This window comes from Phoenix dactylifera, chromosome 14 (genome assembly GCF_051530095.1).
Source record: "Phoenix dactylifera cultivar Ajwa chromosome 14, Ajwa_hap1_PhDact_Kaust_v1.1, whole genome shotgun sequence".
Lineage (NCBI taxonomy): Eukaryota > Viridiplantae > Streptophyta > Magnoliopsida > Arecales > Arecaceae > Phoenix > Phoenix dactylifera.
In genome coordinates, this window is record NC_143203.1 from 17,694,046 (window position 1) to 17,708,491 (window position 14,446).

Sequence of the window (14,446 nt, forward strand, 5' to 3'; positions counted from 1 at the left end):
TATATTCTTCCTTTGATTGTTACACCCCAGACTTGGCCACATTTTCCTATCAATGAGAAATTGATCAAAGCTGGCAAGTGGAAATTTTGGAGTCAAACTTAACTAGTCTCTCCTTTGAATGAATCTAATCTTTGACCGAAGGTGAGGGGAAGATACAAATGAAGATAGAAAATTCAATGAAAAAACTAACCCTGACCTTCATGGAGCCCGTGATCCAAAGAAAAAGAAAAAATAAAAAATAAAACTATAGGACCTGAACGATTATCTCTTTATGAAATTTTTGAGATCTTATTCTTAAGCAAATCCAGAGAGAGTTTTTTTCCTTTCCTTTTTTGAAAAACTTGTTAGAAAAATCATAAAAAAACTGCGCCAAGGAGAAGGAAAGAAAGGGATAAGGAAAAAAAAAAGTATCCTTTTTTTTGACTCATTTTTCCAAGGAATATTATATACTGACACTCAAACAGCATCTATGACCCGGCACTAGCAGCCGTCCCAACACACACAATAATAATTAGAAACAAGCTTTTCCAACTTAAAATCTGATACTACCGCACCCTGCTAGCGACCATTTGGTCCATCTAAGCAACTAGAGGATCTATTTGGTCTAACCTCCCCATCGCCCCAGCCAAAAGTCCAAAAGCCAGTCGAATGACAACGTAAAGTCACCGTCAAACGTAACCAGCAAACGAACCACAGCCATACGAAGGCGTAAAAGATCAAGAATAAGAACAAAAGTCAACATCGTTTGCGGAAATTTTGAAGCTTCATAGTCTTCAATAATCACTTCGACTTTCACTTAAACAATCGTATCATTATTTTTTCCCATCAAACCTCGATCATTTTTTCGTCTCACTAGAAGAAAAACTTGACCATCACTTTAGTCTCGTGGCTCTCCGTCACTTCCGTTGAACGATGGTGGCGAATCAAAACATGTATGATATTACTCCTTTTATTTTTACGACACTATTGGGCGGCCCTTTACAGCCTCGTTTATCTTCAAAAAAAAGAAAAAAAAAGGATTACGACACTAGAATCGTATGCCCCCTATAAATTAAGAAGAGCATCAGAGCACATTACACGCTCAAAAGCATCAGAGCACCAGCCATGGAACTCCAGCTCCCTTCCTTACCCTTCCTTTTCGCCTTCCTCCTCTTTGTACTCATAGTGATAAAGTTCACCAAATCCACAGCAACACGAAAGCTGCCTCCGAGCCCATGGAAGCTCCCGATCATAGGTCACCTCCACCACTTGCTCGGAGCTCTCCCTCACTGTGCCCTCCGTGAGCTGTCGCGGCGGCATGGCCCCCTCATGCACCTCAGGCTCGGACAAGTCGATCACATTATCGTCTCCTCCCCGGAGATGGCAAGAGAGATCCTGAAGACCCAAGATCTCATCTTCGCGTCGCGGGACAAAATACTAGCTTCCAGGTTGTTCTATGACGGCGCTGACATCGTCTTCGCGCCCTACGGTAGCTACTGGCGGGAGCTGCGGAAGATATGCGTTACCGAACTACTGAGTGCAAAGCGTGTCAAGTCTTTCAGCACACATCGACAAGAGGCGATGTCCAACCTAGTGGGATATATCTCCACGATGAACAATTCCCCAGTTAACCTCAGTGAGATGTTTCTCCTGACATCCAATACTTTGACCTCGATGGTGACATTTGGTACACAATGCAAGCATGGGCCGAGATTCATCTCAACATTGAAGAAACTCCTTGAATTGCTATCCGTATTTAGCGTAGCTGATCTATTCCCCTCGTTAAGCTTTATTGACACTCTCAGTGGAGTGAGCTCAAGGTTAAAAAAATGTCACAGGGAGATGGATGAGATCCTCGGGGACATCATCAAGGAGCATGAAGAGAAGAGAGCAACCAAAAATAGCAGCAACGAGGAACAGGAACAAGGGGAAGATCTAGTCGACGTTCTCTTAGAGTTAAAAGAAAATGGTGGACTTGAGTTCCCCCTCACGCTCACCAGCATCAAGGCCGTAATCATGGTCAGTATGCCTAACTATGCATCTAGCTTGTTCTATAAAAATGAATAAATAAATAAATAAAAGGCATGGCAATACATATTGATTCAAGTACCTATCTTTCCATTATTTGTAGGATATGTTCGGGGGAGGGACTGAGTCATCAGCGTCGACGCTGGACTGGATAATGGCAGAGTTAATGAGACACCCCGAGATAATGGAGAAGGCTCAAGCAGAGGTGAGGCAAGTTTTGAAGGGGAAGGCCAGGATCGAGGAGGAAGATATCAATGAATTCCATTACATGAAGTTGGTGATCAAAGAGTCTCTGAGATTGCACCTGACGGGTCCGCTCTTCCTGCCGAGAGTCTGCCGTGAGACATGCCAAGTGGACGGCTACAATATCCCTGCAGGGAGCAGGATTATCGTCAACGCATGGGCTGTGGCAAGGGATCCGAGGTATTGGGAGGACCCGGAGAGCTTTAGGCCTGAGAGATTCGATGGCAGCTCGGTGGACTACAAAGGTGGCAACTTTGAGTACATTCCTTTTGGTGCAGGCAGGAGGAGTTGCCCGGGGATGACCTTTGGCATGGCCCAGGTGGAGATGGCCCTGGCCAACGTACTCTACTATTTTGATTGGAAGCTCCCTAATGGGATGGGCCCCAATGATTTGGACATGACCGAGTCCTTTGGGGCAGTGGTGGGCTTGAAGTCGCCTCTGTGGTTAATTGCTACTCCTTACGTGCCCATCTAAATGATATATAGCTGAAGTAATTAGATGTTGTTTTTAGGGGAGCAGACTATACTGCCAGATATCTGTATGCACTATTGCAAGCCTGCCTTTGTGCTCATGGTATAAAAAATTATTGTGTCTTTGCAATGAAAATAGTGCTTTTATGAAGAAATAAAAGGTTTGGAAATAAAATAAAACGTTAGTTCTGCTGACCTCAAAGTCTTATGACTTTCCGTCATGCTATTGGGCATTTAATGTAGCTTATAGATTGGCACATGTTATTGGGCACCATCATTTTGTAGGTGATCTTGATAATTGCACATTTCAGTCTCATTTTCATCCCTATTGGCTATGTTCGCTTATGGCTTCCCATGATGCGTGGTGAATTTATTTTGTTTTAGTTGTGTGATCTCCATGTGACAGCATTACCACTATAAAAAAAGTTGATTTTATCGATCTTTTTTTGCCGACGCTTTTTACAAGCGTCGGCAAAGATTGGCCTAGCGCCACATATTGCCGACACTTTTAAAAAGCGTCGGCAATACGCTAATAAATGTCATCGTACTGAGAGGCCTACGTACGACGACGCTTGTAAGCGTCGTCATAAGTCAAATTCACAATAAAACCAGCGGCCGCCCCCCTTCTCCTTATTCTGCATCCCGATCAAGCCCTAGCTCCTCTTCTCCTCCATCCTTTTCGACGACGAGCAACCCACCCTTGTCCTCTCCGGCGTCGAGCGACGTCCGACGCCATGCTCTTCTCCTCCTCCCTCCTCTTCGGCGCCGAGCGACCGCCCGTCTGCAACCTCCTTTCCTCCTTCCTCATCTGCGGCGCCGACCGGCCATTCCCATTCCCTTCCGCTCGAGAAAGAGGTATCATTTGATAACCCCACCAAATAGAAAATTTCTTGATAATTTATTGGTGGATGTGTGTATTCCGGATACTTTTGTGTTGGATATTAAATAGAAAATTTCTTGCCATCCGGGTTCATATGGTTATACATTCTTTGTACTTTACATCGATAAAAAATTGATCTATTGTCTGGTAGAAGTAAGTGAATTAGATTTTTCGGTCGTGGTTGGGAGCATTGAGCAATATTTTGATAATCAAATTACATGATGGAAGCTGTGACAGTAACATCTTAGTGTTCTTCCTAATTTTGTATTACTTCTATAGAGATAATATGATGACTGTCCAAGTCTCTTCTCAAACAAAATTAGAGTGAGAGAAGAAAAAGTATAACACCCTCTAGAAAAGCATCCGGCACCAAAATTTCTTTCCTTTATTCTCCTATTCTTCGTTCTCTGAGTCCTCTGTTCTTGTCAACAAATCCATTTAGAGTCTAAAATTTTTTTAGTAGGTTTACACTAAAGAGATCCTCTCGCTGCAATATACAGAGTTAGAAAAATTCGAGAATCTAGAGTTGTAGTGGTAGCTAAACTGCAAATCTAAAATGTATGTTCAATTCCCTAAAAGCAATTTGCTCTAAAATGATGGAATCTAACATGACCAAGAATCCAGCAAGCCTGGCATTCTGAAAGTAGCCTCTTGTATGCTTGCTTAATTAGACTAAGTGAGACTTAAGTGTGTTTGAATTAACATCATGATGCCGTATCAAATACATTCAATTCTTTCGAATCCAATTTCACTCATCAATGCATGCTTGCTAGAATTTCAGAGACTTTCTTCTAATCCCTCTCCTAAACCTAGAGTTCATGAGTTGGCAATAGAGACAAGGCCTTGATGCGAATAGGGGTTCTATTTGCAATACAGGGATCTGAAAGATTCGGGAAAGTTCATCATTATTAGACGGAAAGTTACACCAAGGATTTCAGAAGCATAGAATGTCTAGAAACACAGACCTTGATTGGACGAAATGGCGAAGATGGATTCATAAAGCCATTGGATGGCTTTGGTTATTTCTTATTGACCCATTGTTATAGTTATGGCAACTGAAGCAGGAATAGATGCTTCTTTTTGTCACAAAAATAATTGAAATTATGAGTATTCACGACAATGTCACATATCTATCACATATCTGACATTGATTTATACCCTAATTTTGTTTTATTTTTTTTATATTAGTTGCAGTTCAATCAGTATTTTAATAGAATGGACAAAAGTTGGATAAATAAATCGAGATCCAGTGCCGAATATTTGAATGGAGTTCAGAATTTCGTTAAATTTGCTTTTGAGAACTCTGATATAAATGGTAAGATTTTTTGTCCAAGTCAAAGATATGTAAATTGTTTTGGTCTCGCTCCAAAAACTGTTGAAGAACAATTAGTGTGGAATGGTTTTCTAAAGGGTTATAAAGAATGAATATTTCATGGAGAGTCTAAATTATCGTCTTCATGTAACCAATCCTTAATTATGGAACACACTGCTAGTATTGGATCTAGTAACATGGATGTAAATTCTGTTGGAGAAGATGATATGAGGGGCTTACTCAGAGATGCTCTTGAACATTATATTAAAAATTTAATAGATTTCAGTGTAGAGCAAGAAGCAGCTACAATAGGTGATGAGCATACTGTTACTGAATCTATACATGTTCAGGAACCTATAGACTCTGAAGATAACACAACTCGGTATCATAACTTGCTGAAAGATTGTGATCAAGAACTGTTACGGGGGAACTCAGCCACCATGCCCCACGTGACCGACGCGCGCGCCCAAGAAGACTACAGCTGCCCCTTGATCCAGTAACCCGACCCCGAGTCGGATATCTTCGGCTTCGCAGCCCGACCCCGAGTCGGCTGCCCCTTGATCCAGCAATCCGATCCCGAGTCGGATATCTTCGGCTTCGCAGCCCGACCCCGAGTCGGCTGCCCCTTGATCCAGCAATCCGACCTCGAGTCGGATATCTTCGGCTTCGCAGCCCGACCCCGAGTCGGCTGCCCCTTGATCCAGCAATCCGATCCCGAGTCGGCAACCTCTCGACAACGACAGGCTGTTCCCCTGAAGCACGCCACGACCCTCTGTCCCTGCAACGGTCGTATCCGGCGCTGCTCCACGATCTCCTGTAACAGCCGTACAAGGCGGAGCTCCACTACGCCCTGTCACGGCCGTACCCAGCGCTGCCCCACGACGCCCTGTAACGGCCATGTCAGTGGCGACTCCATCGTGCCACACGATGACCAACCCCCCCGAAGGACCCCCCAGCCTGGTATATATGCGGCGGGGGGGAGAAGGGGGGAGGTAAGCAAGAACTTCCAGAGCATTCTCCTACTATCTGCAATTATCTCTCCTTCTCCTCCAACCTCCTCTGACTTGATCGTCGGAGGGCCCCCACTACCCCAGTGGTGGTGCGAGGCTTGCTTGCAGGTTTTCCGGTGGAAGGTGGAGCACAACCAACACCAACCAAGGCAACTCAGACGGAATCCCGTTCACATCGCTGTGCCAATCGTTCTCGGTTTGGACCACCAGCAACAAGAACTATATCCGGGTTGTAAGAATTTTACGAAGATTTTTTTTGGTACATTTATTCCATTTGAAATATTTGAATGGATGGTCTCGCAAGTCTTTTACTATACTTCTTGTTGCCCAGATAGACAACCCAAGAGGGGGGGTGAATTGGGTTTTAAAATAATTTTGCAAGTAAAACGTTTGTGGATGACTAATTAATACTTTTGCAAGATGATTAATTAGTTGCTATGTGCTGTGAGTGAAATGAGAGTGAGAGAGAGAGACACAAGCAATCACAAACACAATGTTTATAGTGGTTCGGAGCTAACCCTTGCTCCTACGTCCACTCCCCAAGTCTCACTTGGGAATTCACTATAACCCCTTGGATTACAGCCGGTTGTTTTACAAGCTCACAACCCAACTTGTTGTTTTACGAGCTCACAACGAACTCGGTCGGTTTTTCCAGGCTCACCGACTAGAACCACCCCGATTGTTTTTCCGGGATCACAATCGAACCCTTACACGTTGGTTTTACCCTCGGCTCACCAACCAACCTCTACACTCTTGATTCAATCCCCTGATTGAATCAAGCAAAGACAAGATGGAAAGAACAAGGACAAACAGAAAAACAGAGCTTCTAAAAACAGATATACAGCAATATAAACTAGAGAGAAGTTAAGAGCCCTCAAACACGTTTGAGTTGGAGTAGAGTAGGGCTTCTTGAACTGTGAGTCTCCTCTTGAATGTCTGGTCCACTTGAAGGCAGGAGGAGACTTCTTTAAATGCTGGAAAGAGGTAGCTGGATGGAGTTAATGGCGCTCTTCCTTCTTTTCTGTTGAAAACCAGTTGGCAGAGATAGGATGCTTGATTTCTTTGAGTGGAATAGTGCTTCTCTACCTTGCTACAGTCCTCTGTGGCTATTTAAGCCATCCCCCACGGAAACTAGCCGTTAGACACCTTTTTCTGCCCATTCTGCATACTCTGCACATCCTGACAATATGTCCGTTGGGGTCGGAGTCGACTCGCGCGATCTGGAGTCGACTCATGCTTTTCTGGAGTCGGCTCGGCAACTGTTCTGGATTTGAATTAAAGTGACCTCCGTGACTGGGAATCGACTCGACTTAATCCGGAGTCGACTCGCCAACTTCTGGAGCTGACTTGCCATTTTCGGAGTCGGCTCATCCCATGAAGTCCATGGAGCTAATTTTTCAACTTGGCCCACTCGAGTCGACTCGACAATCCTGGGAGTCGACTCGGCGCTCAGAGCCCGAACTCCCGATCTTCTGTCTTTTGGCTCGTCCAGTCTTGGAGTCGACTCAAACTGTTCCGGAGTCGACTCGGCTCTCAGTTTCCGAAACACAGCCTTCTGCCTTTTTGATGTAGCGCTGCCTTGGAGTCGACTCGAGCTGTCTGGGAGTCGACTCGGCTCTCAGAGACAATAATTCGGTCTTCTGTCTTTTTGGGGTCGCGCTGTCTCGGAGTCGACTCGCGCATTGCGGGAGTCGACTCGGATCTCAGAGTCCGAAAACTGCTCTCTGACTTTTGCCTTGTGTACCACTGAGAGTCGACCTGCCAACCATCGGAGTCGACTAGCGTTCCACAGGAGTCGACTCGAATCTCAGGGTCGAAAATCGCTCTCTGACTTTTCTGTCTGTAACTCCTTGGAGTCGACTCGGTAATCATCGGAGTCGACTCGCGCACTTCAGGAGTCGACTCGCTGACAGGTTTTGAGTTGAGTCTTTCTGTTCGTCTGTCAGTTCTCAGTGAGAGTCGACTCGTAATGATCCGGAGTCGACTCGAGCCCGTGCCAGTGATTCTGATACGCTTGGAGTCGACTCGTAATATCCCGGAGTCGACTCGAGTCTCAGACTTTGGTTCAAACTGACTTCTTAACTTATCCAAAATATCTTGAACCAAGTCTAGAAACACTTAGACAAGATTTTCACTGAAACACTCAATTGAATTCATTAGTAAACAAAAGATATACTCAAATGCTTTGAGCTCATCAAAATCAAATAGGGTTTTAATCAATCACTCCACAATCTCCCCCTTTTTGATGATGACAAAACATTGAGTATATGTAAAGTGAATTGCTCAATAAACAAGGAAATGAAATCTATAAATGAATTCAAGTGTCTGGTTTTTTAATTTATCCACACTTGAAAGGTGTGAAACAATAAATTTTGGAGTTAAAGCTCCCCCTTTCATTTGGAATTATATAAGCCTTCATGTCATGCACTCAATTGTTTGGCTTATATATATTTAATGATTTGACTTTCTTAAAAATTCAGATTCTCCCCCTCAACATATGCATTCTACTTTGTTTTGATTCTCTGAATTTTCTTTTAATGCATTGAAGTTTTTGAACTGAAATTTTTGGTTTTTAGAGGGAAAATCTGTCAATTTGTTCTTGAGTAGGATTCAACTAATCTCCGAATATCCCTTGAATAGATTCTGGAGATTACTCCATTAGGAGCCCCAACAGAGAGATAATGAGCCTCGAGGTACCAAATCCACTAAGAACAAATTATGTTTTAATTTTTGATTTCTTTTATGTTGATTCCATTAATTTTTGATTTCTTTTATGTTGATTCCATTTACATATCTATTAAATATTTCTCCCCCTTTTTGTCATCGTATCAAAAAGGAAGTGAGTATAACACTCAATCATTTAGAGAGCAAATTGCACAAAATTGAAGAGAATATGTCTACTCATTGTATTGATGTGTATGTAAATACATTTGTGAATACAATAAGTAAAGCAAAAAAGAATACATGTCAAAATACAAAAAGATATCTAAGGCTTCCTCGAGGAGGATGCGGCTCCCCGGGGCATGCGCTCTGCAAGTAGTGTGACTGCATTGGTGACGTGCTCGAGCTGTCGGATAATGGCCGAGGTGGCCCTGCTATGTGTCGTATCGAGCTCGGTCACCGACTGCTGAAGTGTGTCAAGCTTGGCGATGAGCACATTCGCCAAGCGCTCGGCCCCCTGGGTAGTGGTTCCCATGTCGTGTCGCATGTCATCGCGCATCTTCCGAGTGGTGCTCGTGACATCGCTCATACTGGAGAACTGGGCCTGAATCAAGCTCCTGACGTTGTAGATCTCTTCCCGCACATGGGCCGTCATCTCAGTCACGGCTGACAGGGAAGGGACCAACGCTGAAGAAGGTGCAGGAGAGGGAGCAGTCACTGTACCTCGGAGCTCCCTAAGCAGGTCGTCCCGGAGATCTCTAACTATCTCCTGCCGCAACTCCCGGAGCTGCTTAGGAGAGATCCGGACCTCCTTGGGCTGAGTAGGTGGAGCTAAGGAGGAGGGTCCGGCAGAGGTGGTGGGAGTAGAGGTGGAGGGAAAGGTAGGATAGTCTGAGTCTGGGTCAGGACTGGGGGAATGTCTGGTGGTATGTGTGGAGGTGGATGATTTTCTAACCCAGGTTCCCTCGACCTTCCGAAACCCCATCCTGTGTAGGGTTTTCGGACGCATGCGATCTGTCCATCGCAATGCGCGAGAGGGTTCCCCCTCAGGAATGGGAATCTCGGCCTCCCTAAACAGAAGAGTGAACATCATGCCATAGGGGAGGGTGAGCCTAGGTCTATCTAGTGGCTCACATAGGTATCTATACATCATCTTGGGAAAGTTGATTGGGGTGTCCTGGAGGATGTAGAACATAAGAGCTAGGTCTCTCTCAGATACAAAATCGAAGCGGCCAGTCTTCGGGAAGAGGGACCTAGAGATGATACTCAAGAGGAGCCGCATCTCAACTGAAAGTGAGCTAGCGGACACCTCATCTAAGGGGGACTGAGGTGGATGTCCTAGAATGGCCGTAAGGGCCTCAGTCCTATCCTCGGGGTGTGTGGGAGCCACCCCTACTTGTGGAAGATGGAGGACCTGAGCAATGATATCTTCCAAAATGAATAATGGGACACCGACTACCGTGCCCTCGATACCCCCATCGCCCCTATGTACAGTACCGTAGAACTCCCTAATTAGGCCAGGGTATGTGGGGAGATCTAGGGAACAAAAATACTCTAAGCCTTGGGCCCGCAGTCTCTCTCCTATAGTAAAGCCCTCCCGAGAGAGATAGTCGAAATCGACGTATCTCCCGGTGGAGACCGCCTTCCCGGCGCACGGCCTCGAGGGAACCTCCCTCGGCGGGGAACGAGCCGGAGGTTGTGGCCTCGCGGGATCGTTCCGGGCCTTGGAACGCCGCTCGGCACCGGTCGCGGGTTGGGGTCTCTTCCGGACAATGGCTTTACGAGGCATTTTGACCTAGGGAAGAGGAAGGAACCTAAAGAAGCGAGGAAGATGGACGGGAAAAAAAAAACCTTAAGGTCGGCCGGAGACGCTCTAGGAGTCGGCTCTAGGGCTTGTGAACAGTGGCGGCGGTGAATAGAAGTGTTGAGTAAACGATGAAGTTAGGGTTAAAAAATTGGATCCCGACTGCGTGTCGACTCCTCTGAGTCGCGAGTCGACTCGACCTCGAGTCGACTCCAAAGTATGCGCGAGTCGACTCTCCTTATGCGCCTATTGACCTCGAGTCGACTCCCGACTGTATGCGAGTCGACTCCCTGTTACGAGCCGACTCTAAAACTTGCTCGAGTCGTCTCGAACTCTGGCACGCACCTAAAAATCATGCTATGTTCGTGCCGAATGAGGGAAAATCACTAAGTTATGATCTGATTTGATGATCATTGTAAAGAAACTCTAAATTAGCCACAATCTAATCATCAAAATCAATGAACTAGTGAAAAATACCACTAGGATGGATCAATCACTCCCAATCCCCTCCTAAGCACACTAAATCTCTCTTCACTTAAGGGTTTTGTAAAAATGTCAGCTAATTGATCATCAGTGCAAACAAATTGAAGTGTCACATCACCATTCAGTACATGATCTCTTATGAAGTGATGTCTTATCTCAATATGTTTAGTTATTGAATGCTGAATTGAATTTTTAGTTAGGTTAATGGCACTTGTATTATCACAATTAATGGAAATTTTATCTTGTTTAATGCCATAGTCTTCCAATTGTTGTTTGATCCACAAGATTTGAGCACAACAACTCCCGGCTGCAACATATTCAGCTTCAGCAGTAGATAATGCAACCGAGTTTTGTTTCTTGCTAAACCATGAGATTAAGTTTTCTTCTAGGAATTGACATGACCCGCTGGTGCTTTTCTATCAAGTTTACATCCAGCAAGGTCTGAATCTGTGTATCCTATTAAGTTTAGGCTAGATTCTTTAGAATACCATAACCCTATATTCTTTGTTCCTATTAGGTATTTAAAGATTCTCTTGACTGCAATTAGATGAGATTCCTTAGGATTAGACTGATATCTAGCACACATGCAAACACTAAACATGATATCAGGTCTACTTACAGTAAGATACAATAAAGATCCTATCATACCTCTATATAGTTTCTGATCTACAGATTTACCTGATTCATCTTGGTCTAATTTGCATGATGAGCTCATGGGGGTGCTGATTGACTTATTCCCCTCCATATCAAACTTCTTAAGCATCTCCTTGATGTATTTAGCTTGATTGATGAAGATGCCTTCTTCAGATTGTTTGATTTGAAGCCCGAGGAAATAATTCAGCTCTCCCATCATGCTCATTTCAAATTCACTCTGCATCAAGTCAGTAAATTCTTCGCAGAGGCGATTGTTAGTAGCACCGAAAATAATATCATCAACATAAATCTGCACTAACAACATATCTTTGTTTTTCTTCTTTAGAAACAATGTTGTATCTACATTACCCCTAGAAAACTCATGTTCCAATAGGAATTTGCTAAGCCTCTCATACCATGCTCTAGGTGCTTGTTTCAAACAATAAAGTGCCTTGTTCAATTTATATACATGATTAGGGTATTGATGATTTTCAAAACCAGGAGGTTGTTCTACATATACCTCCTCATTAATATACCCATTTAAGAATGCACTTTTTACATCCATTTGAAATAATTTGAAGTCCTTAGAGCATGCAAATGCTAGTAAAAGTCTAATTGCCTCAAGTCTAGCTACAGGAGCAAAGGTTTCATCAAAATCTATACCTTCTTCTTGATTATAACCCTTTGCTACTAGTCTAGCCTTATTCCTTATTACAATTCCATTTTCATCAAGTTTATTTTTATAAATCCATTTGGTACCTATAATTGAATATTCAGTAGGTCTTTCAACTAGATTCCATACTTTGTTTCTAGTAAATTGGTTTAATTCTTCTTGCATTGCATTTATCCAATTTACATCTTTTTCAGCTTCTTCTATGTGTTTGGGCTCAAAATGTGAAACGAAAGCTAGATGATTGTTTAAGTTCCTAAGAGATGCTCTAGTCCTAACAGGTTGAGATAGATCATCTAGAATTAATTCCTTAGGATGCCCGTGAGCAAACCTCCAAGCCTTAGTCAGCCCATGATCCATAATAGCCTCTTGGCTTGATGATGCATTTCCAATTAATTTTTGATTATCATCTTGTAATGTCATCTCATCTATCTTCTCTTCAAGAATTTCACCATCATCATCAAAATTAACTCTCTTGCTAGAAGAGATATCACTAAAATCATCAAAAACAACATGTATGGATTCTTCTATAACTAGGGTTCTTTTATTAAAGATTCTATAGGCTTTACTAGTTGTGGAGTACCCCAAGAATATATCCTCATCAGATTTAGAGTCAAATTTTTCTAGATTATCTTTCCCATTATTATGAACAAAACACCTACATCCAAAAATATGAAAATAGTTCACTTTTGGTTTTCTGTTTTTCCAAAGTTCATAAGGTGTTTTCTTTATGATGGGTCTTAATAAAACTCTATTTAATATATGACAAGAAGTATTGACGGCTTCTCCCCAAAAGTACTTAAGGAGGTTACTTTCACACAACATAGTTCTAGCCATTTTCTCTAGAGTTCTATTTTTTCTCTCCACAACTCCATTTTGTTGTGGTGTCCTAGGTGCAGAAAAATTGTGTGTTATCCCCTTTTTACTACAAAACTCATCAAATAAATGATTTTCAAATTCGGTACCATGGTCACTTCTAATAGCTATTACTGAAGTATCTCTAGCATTTGTTACTTCTTTATGAAATTTCTTGAAAATTGAGAATGCTTGATCCTTATGGCCTAAGAACATGACCCAAGTATATCTAGAATAATCATCTACGATAACTAGACCATATTTATTTCCACCTAGACTTGTGGTTCTAGTTGGTCCGAATAGGTCCATGTGTAGTAGTTCTAGAGGTCTAGAGGTAGAGACACAATTTATAGATTTAAAGTAGTTCCTTGATTGTTTGCCAAATTGACATGCTTCACATATTTTATTCTTTTCAAACTTTAATTTTGGCAAACCTATCACAGAATCTCTTTTAACTAGTTTAGATATGGTGTCCATGCTTGCATGACCTAACTTACGGTGCCATAACCAACTAGCATCATTATCCTTAGTTTCATTAACAACTAAACATGGGTTGTGTTTGGCAAGATCCTCAAGGTCTACAACATACACATTTCCACGTCTTATTCCTTTAAAAACTAAACTATTGTCATTTGGGTTTGTTATGATGCATAGTGATGGTTTAAACATAACATTATAACCTCTATCACATAATTGACTAATGCTTAATAAATTATGCTTTAGACCATCAACATATCGAACATTATCAATAAAAGTTGAAGGGGTAATTTGTACTTTACCTATACCAATGATGTGACCTTGGTTATTGTCTCCAAAAGTCACAATACCTCCCTTCTTAGCTTCAAGGGTGAAGAATTGATCCTTGTCACCCGTCATGTGTCTTGAGCAGCCACTATCCAAGTACCAACAATTTTTGTCGACCTTGGCTGCAAGACACTCCTACACAAGCAAATCATATAATCTTAGGTACCCAAGTTTTCTTGGGTCCTTCACGGTTAGTAATGTTGGTTCCTTTTGGAATCCAAACCCTCTTAATTTTTCTTTTAGTTTTTCCTTTCCTATAATTACACACATTTGCTTTATGTCCTAAAGTTCCACAACAAAAGCAGATTATTTTCTTAGTTTTACTTTCCCCTGCTTTAACAAAGAAGTTACTAAGTAGTTTTTGCTTATGTTTAGGTTTATACCCTAAACCCGCTCTATTAAATACCGCTCGTTGACTATTAAGTATCATATTCAATTTTTCAGAACTATATGTAAATTTTTCAACCAAGGGTTTGTATTTTTCAAGTTCTTTAGTTAGTGTTTGTTTTTCTGCTTTTAGATCATTTAGTTCTTTTGTGAGACTCTCATTTATATGTTTATTGTTTTTGGGTTCTAATGTTTCTTTGTTCAGCCTTTCATTTTCTTTAGTTAA

At 42.4% G+C, this 14,446-nt stretch overlaps 1 protein-coding gene across 1 annotated transcript; it reads left to right on the top strand.

Annotated features, from left to right (window-relative positions):
- The first annotated feature begins 1,021 nt into the window (after window positions 1–1,021).
- LOC103698283 (premnaspirodiene oxygenase-like) lies at window positions 1,022–2,916 on the top strand. The gene is made up of 2 exons (XM_008780278.6): window positions 1,022–1,998; window positions 2,111–2,916. The coding sequence occupies exons 1-2, from the start codon at window positions 1,105–1,107 to the stop codon at window positions 2,723–2,725; spliced, it is 1,509 nt and encodes a 502-aa protein (XP_008778500.4). The 5' UTR covers window positions 1,022–1,104; the 3' UTR covers window positions 2,726–2,916.
- Window positions 2,917–14,446: the final 11,530 nt, after the last annotated feature.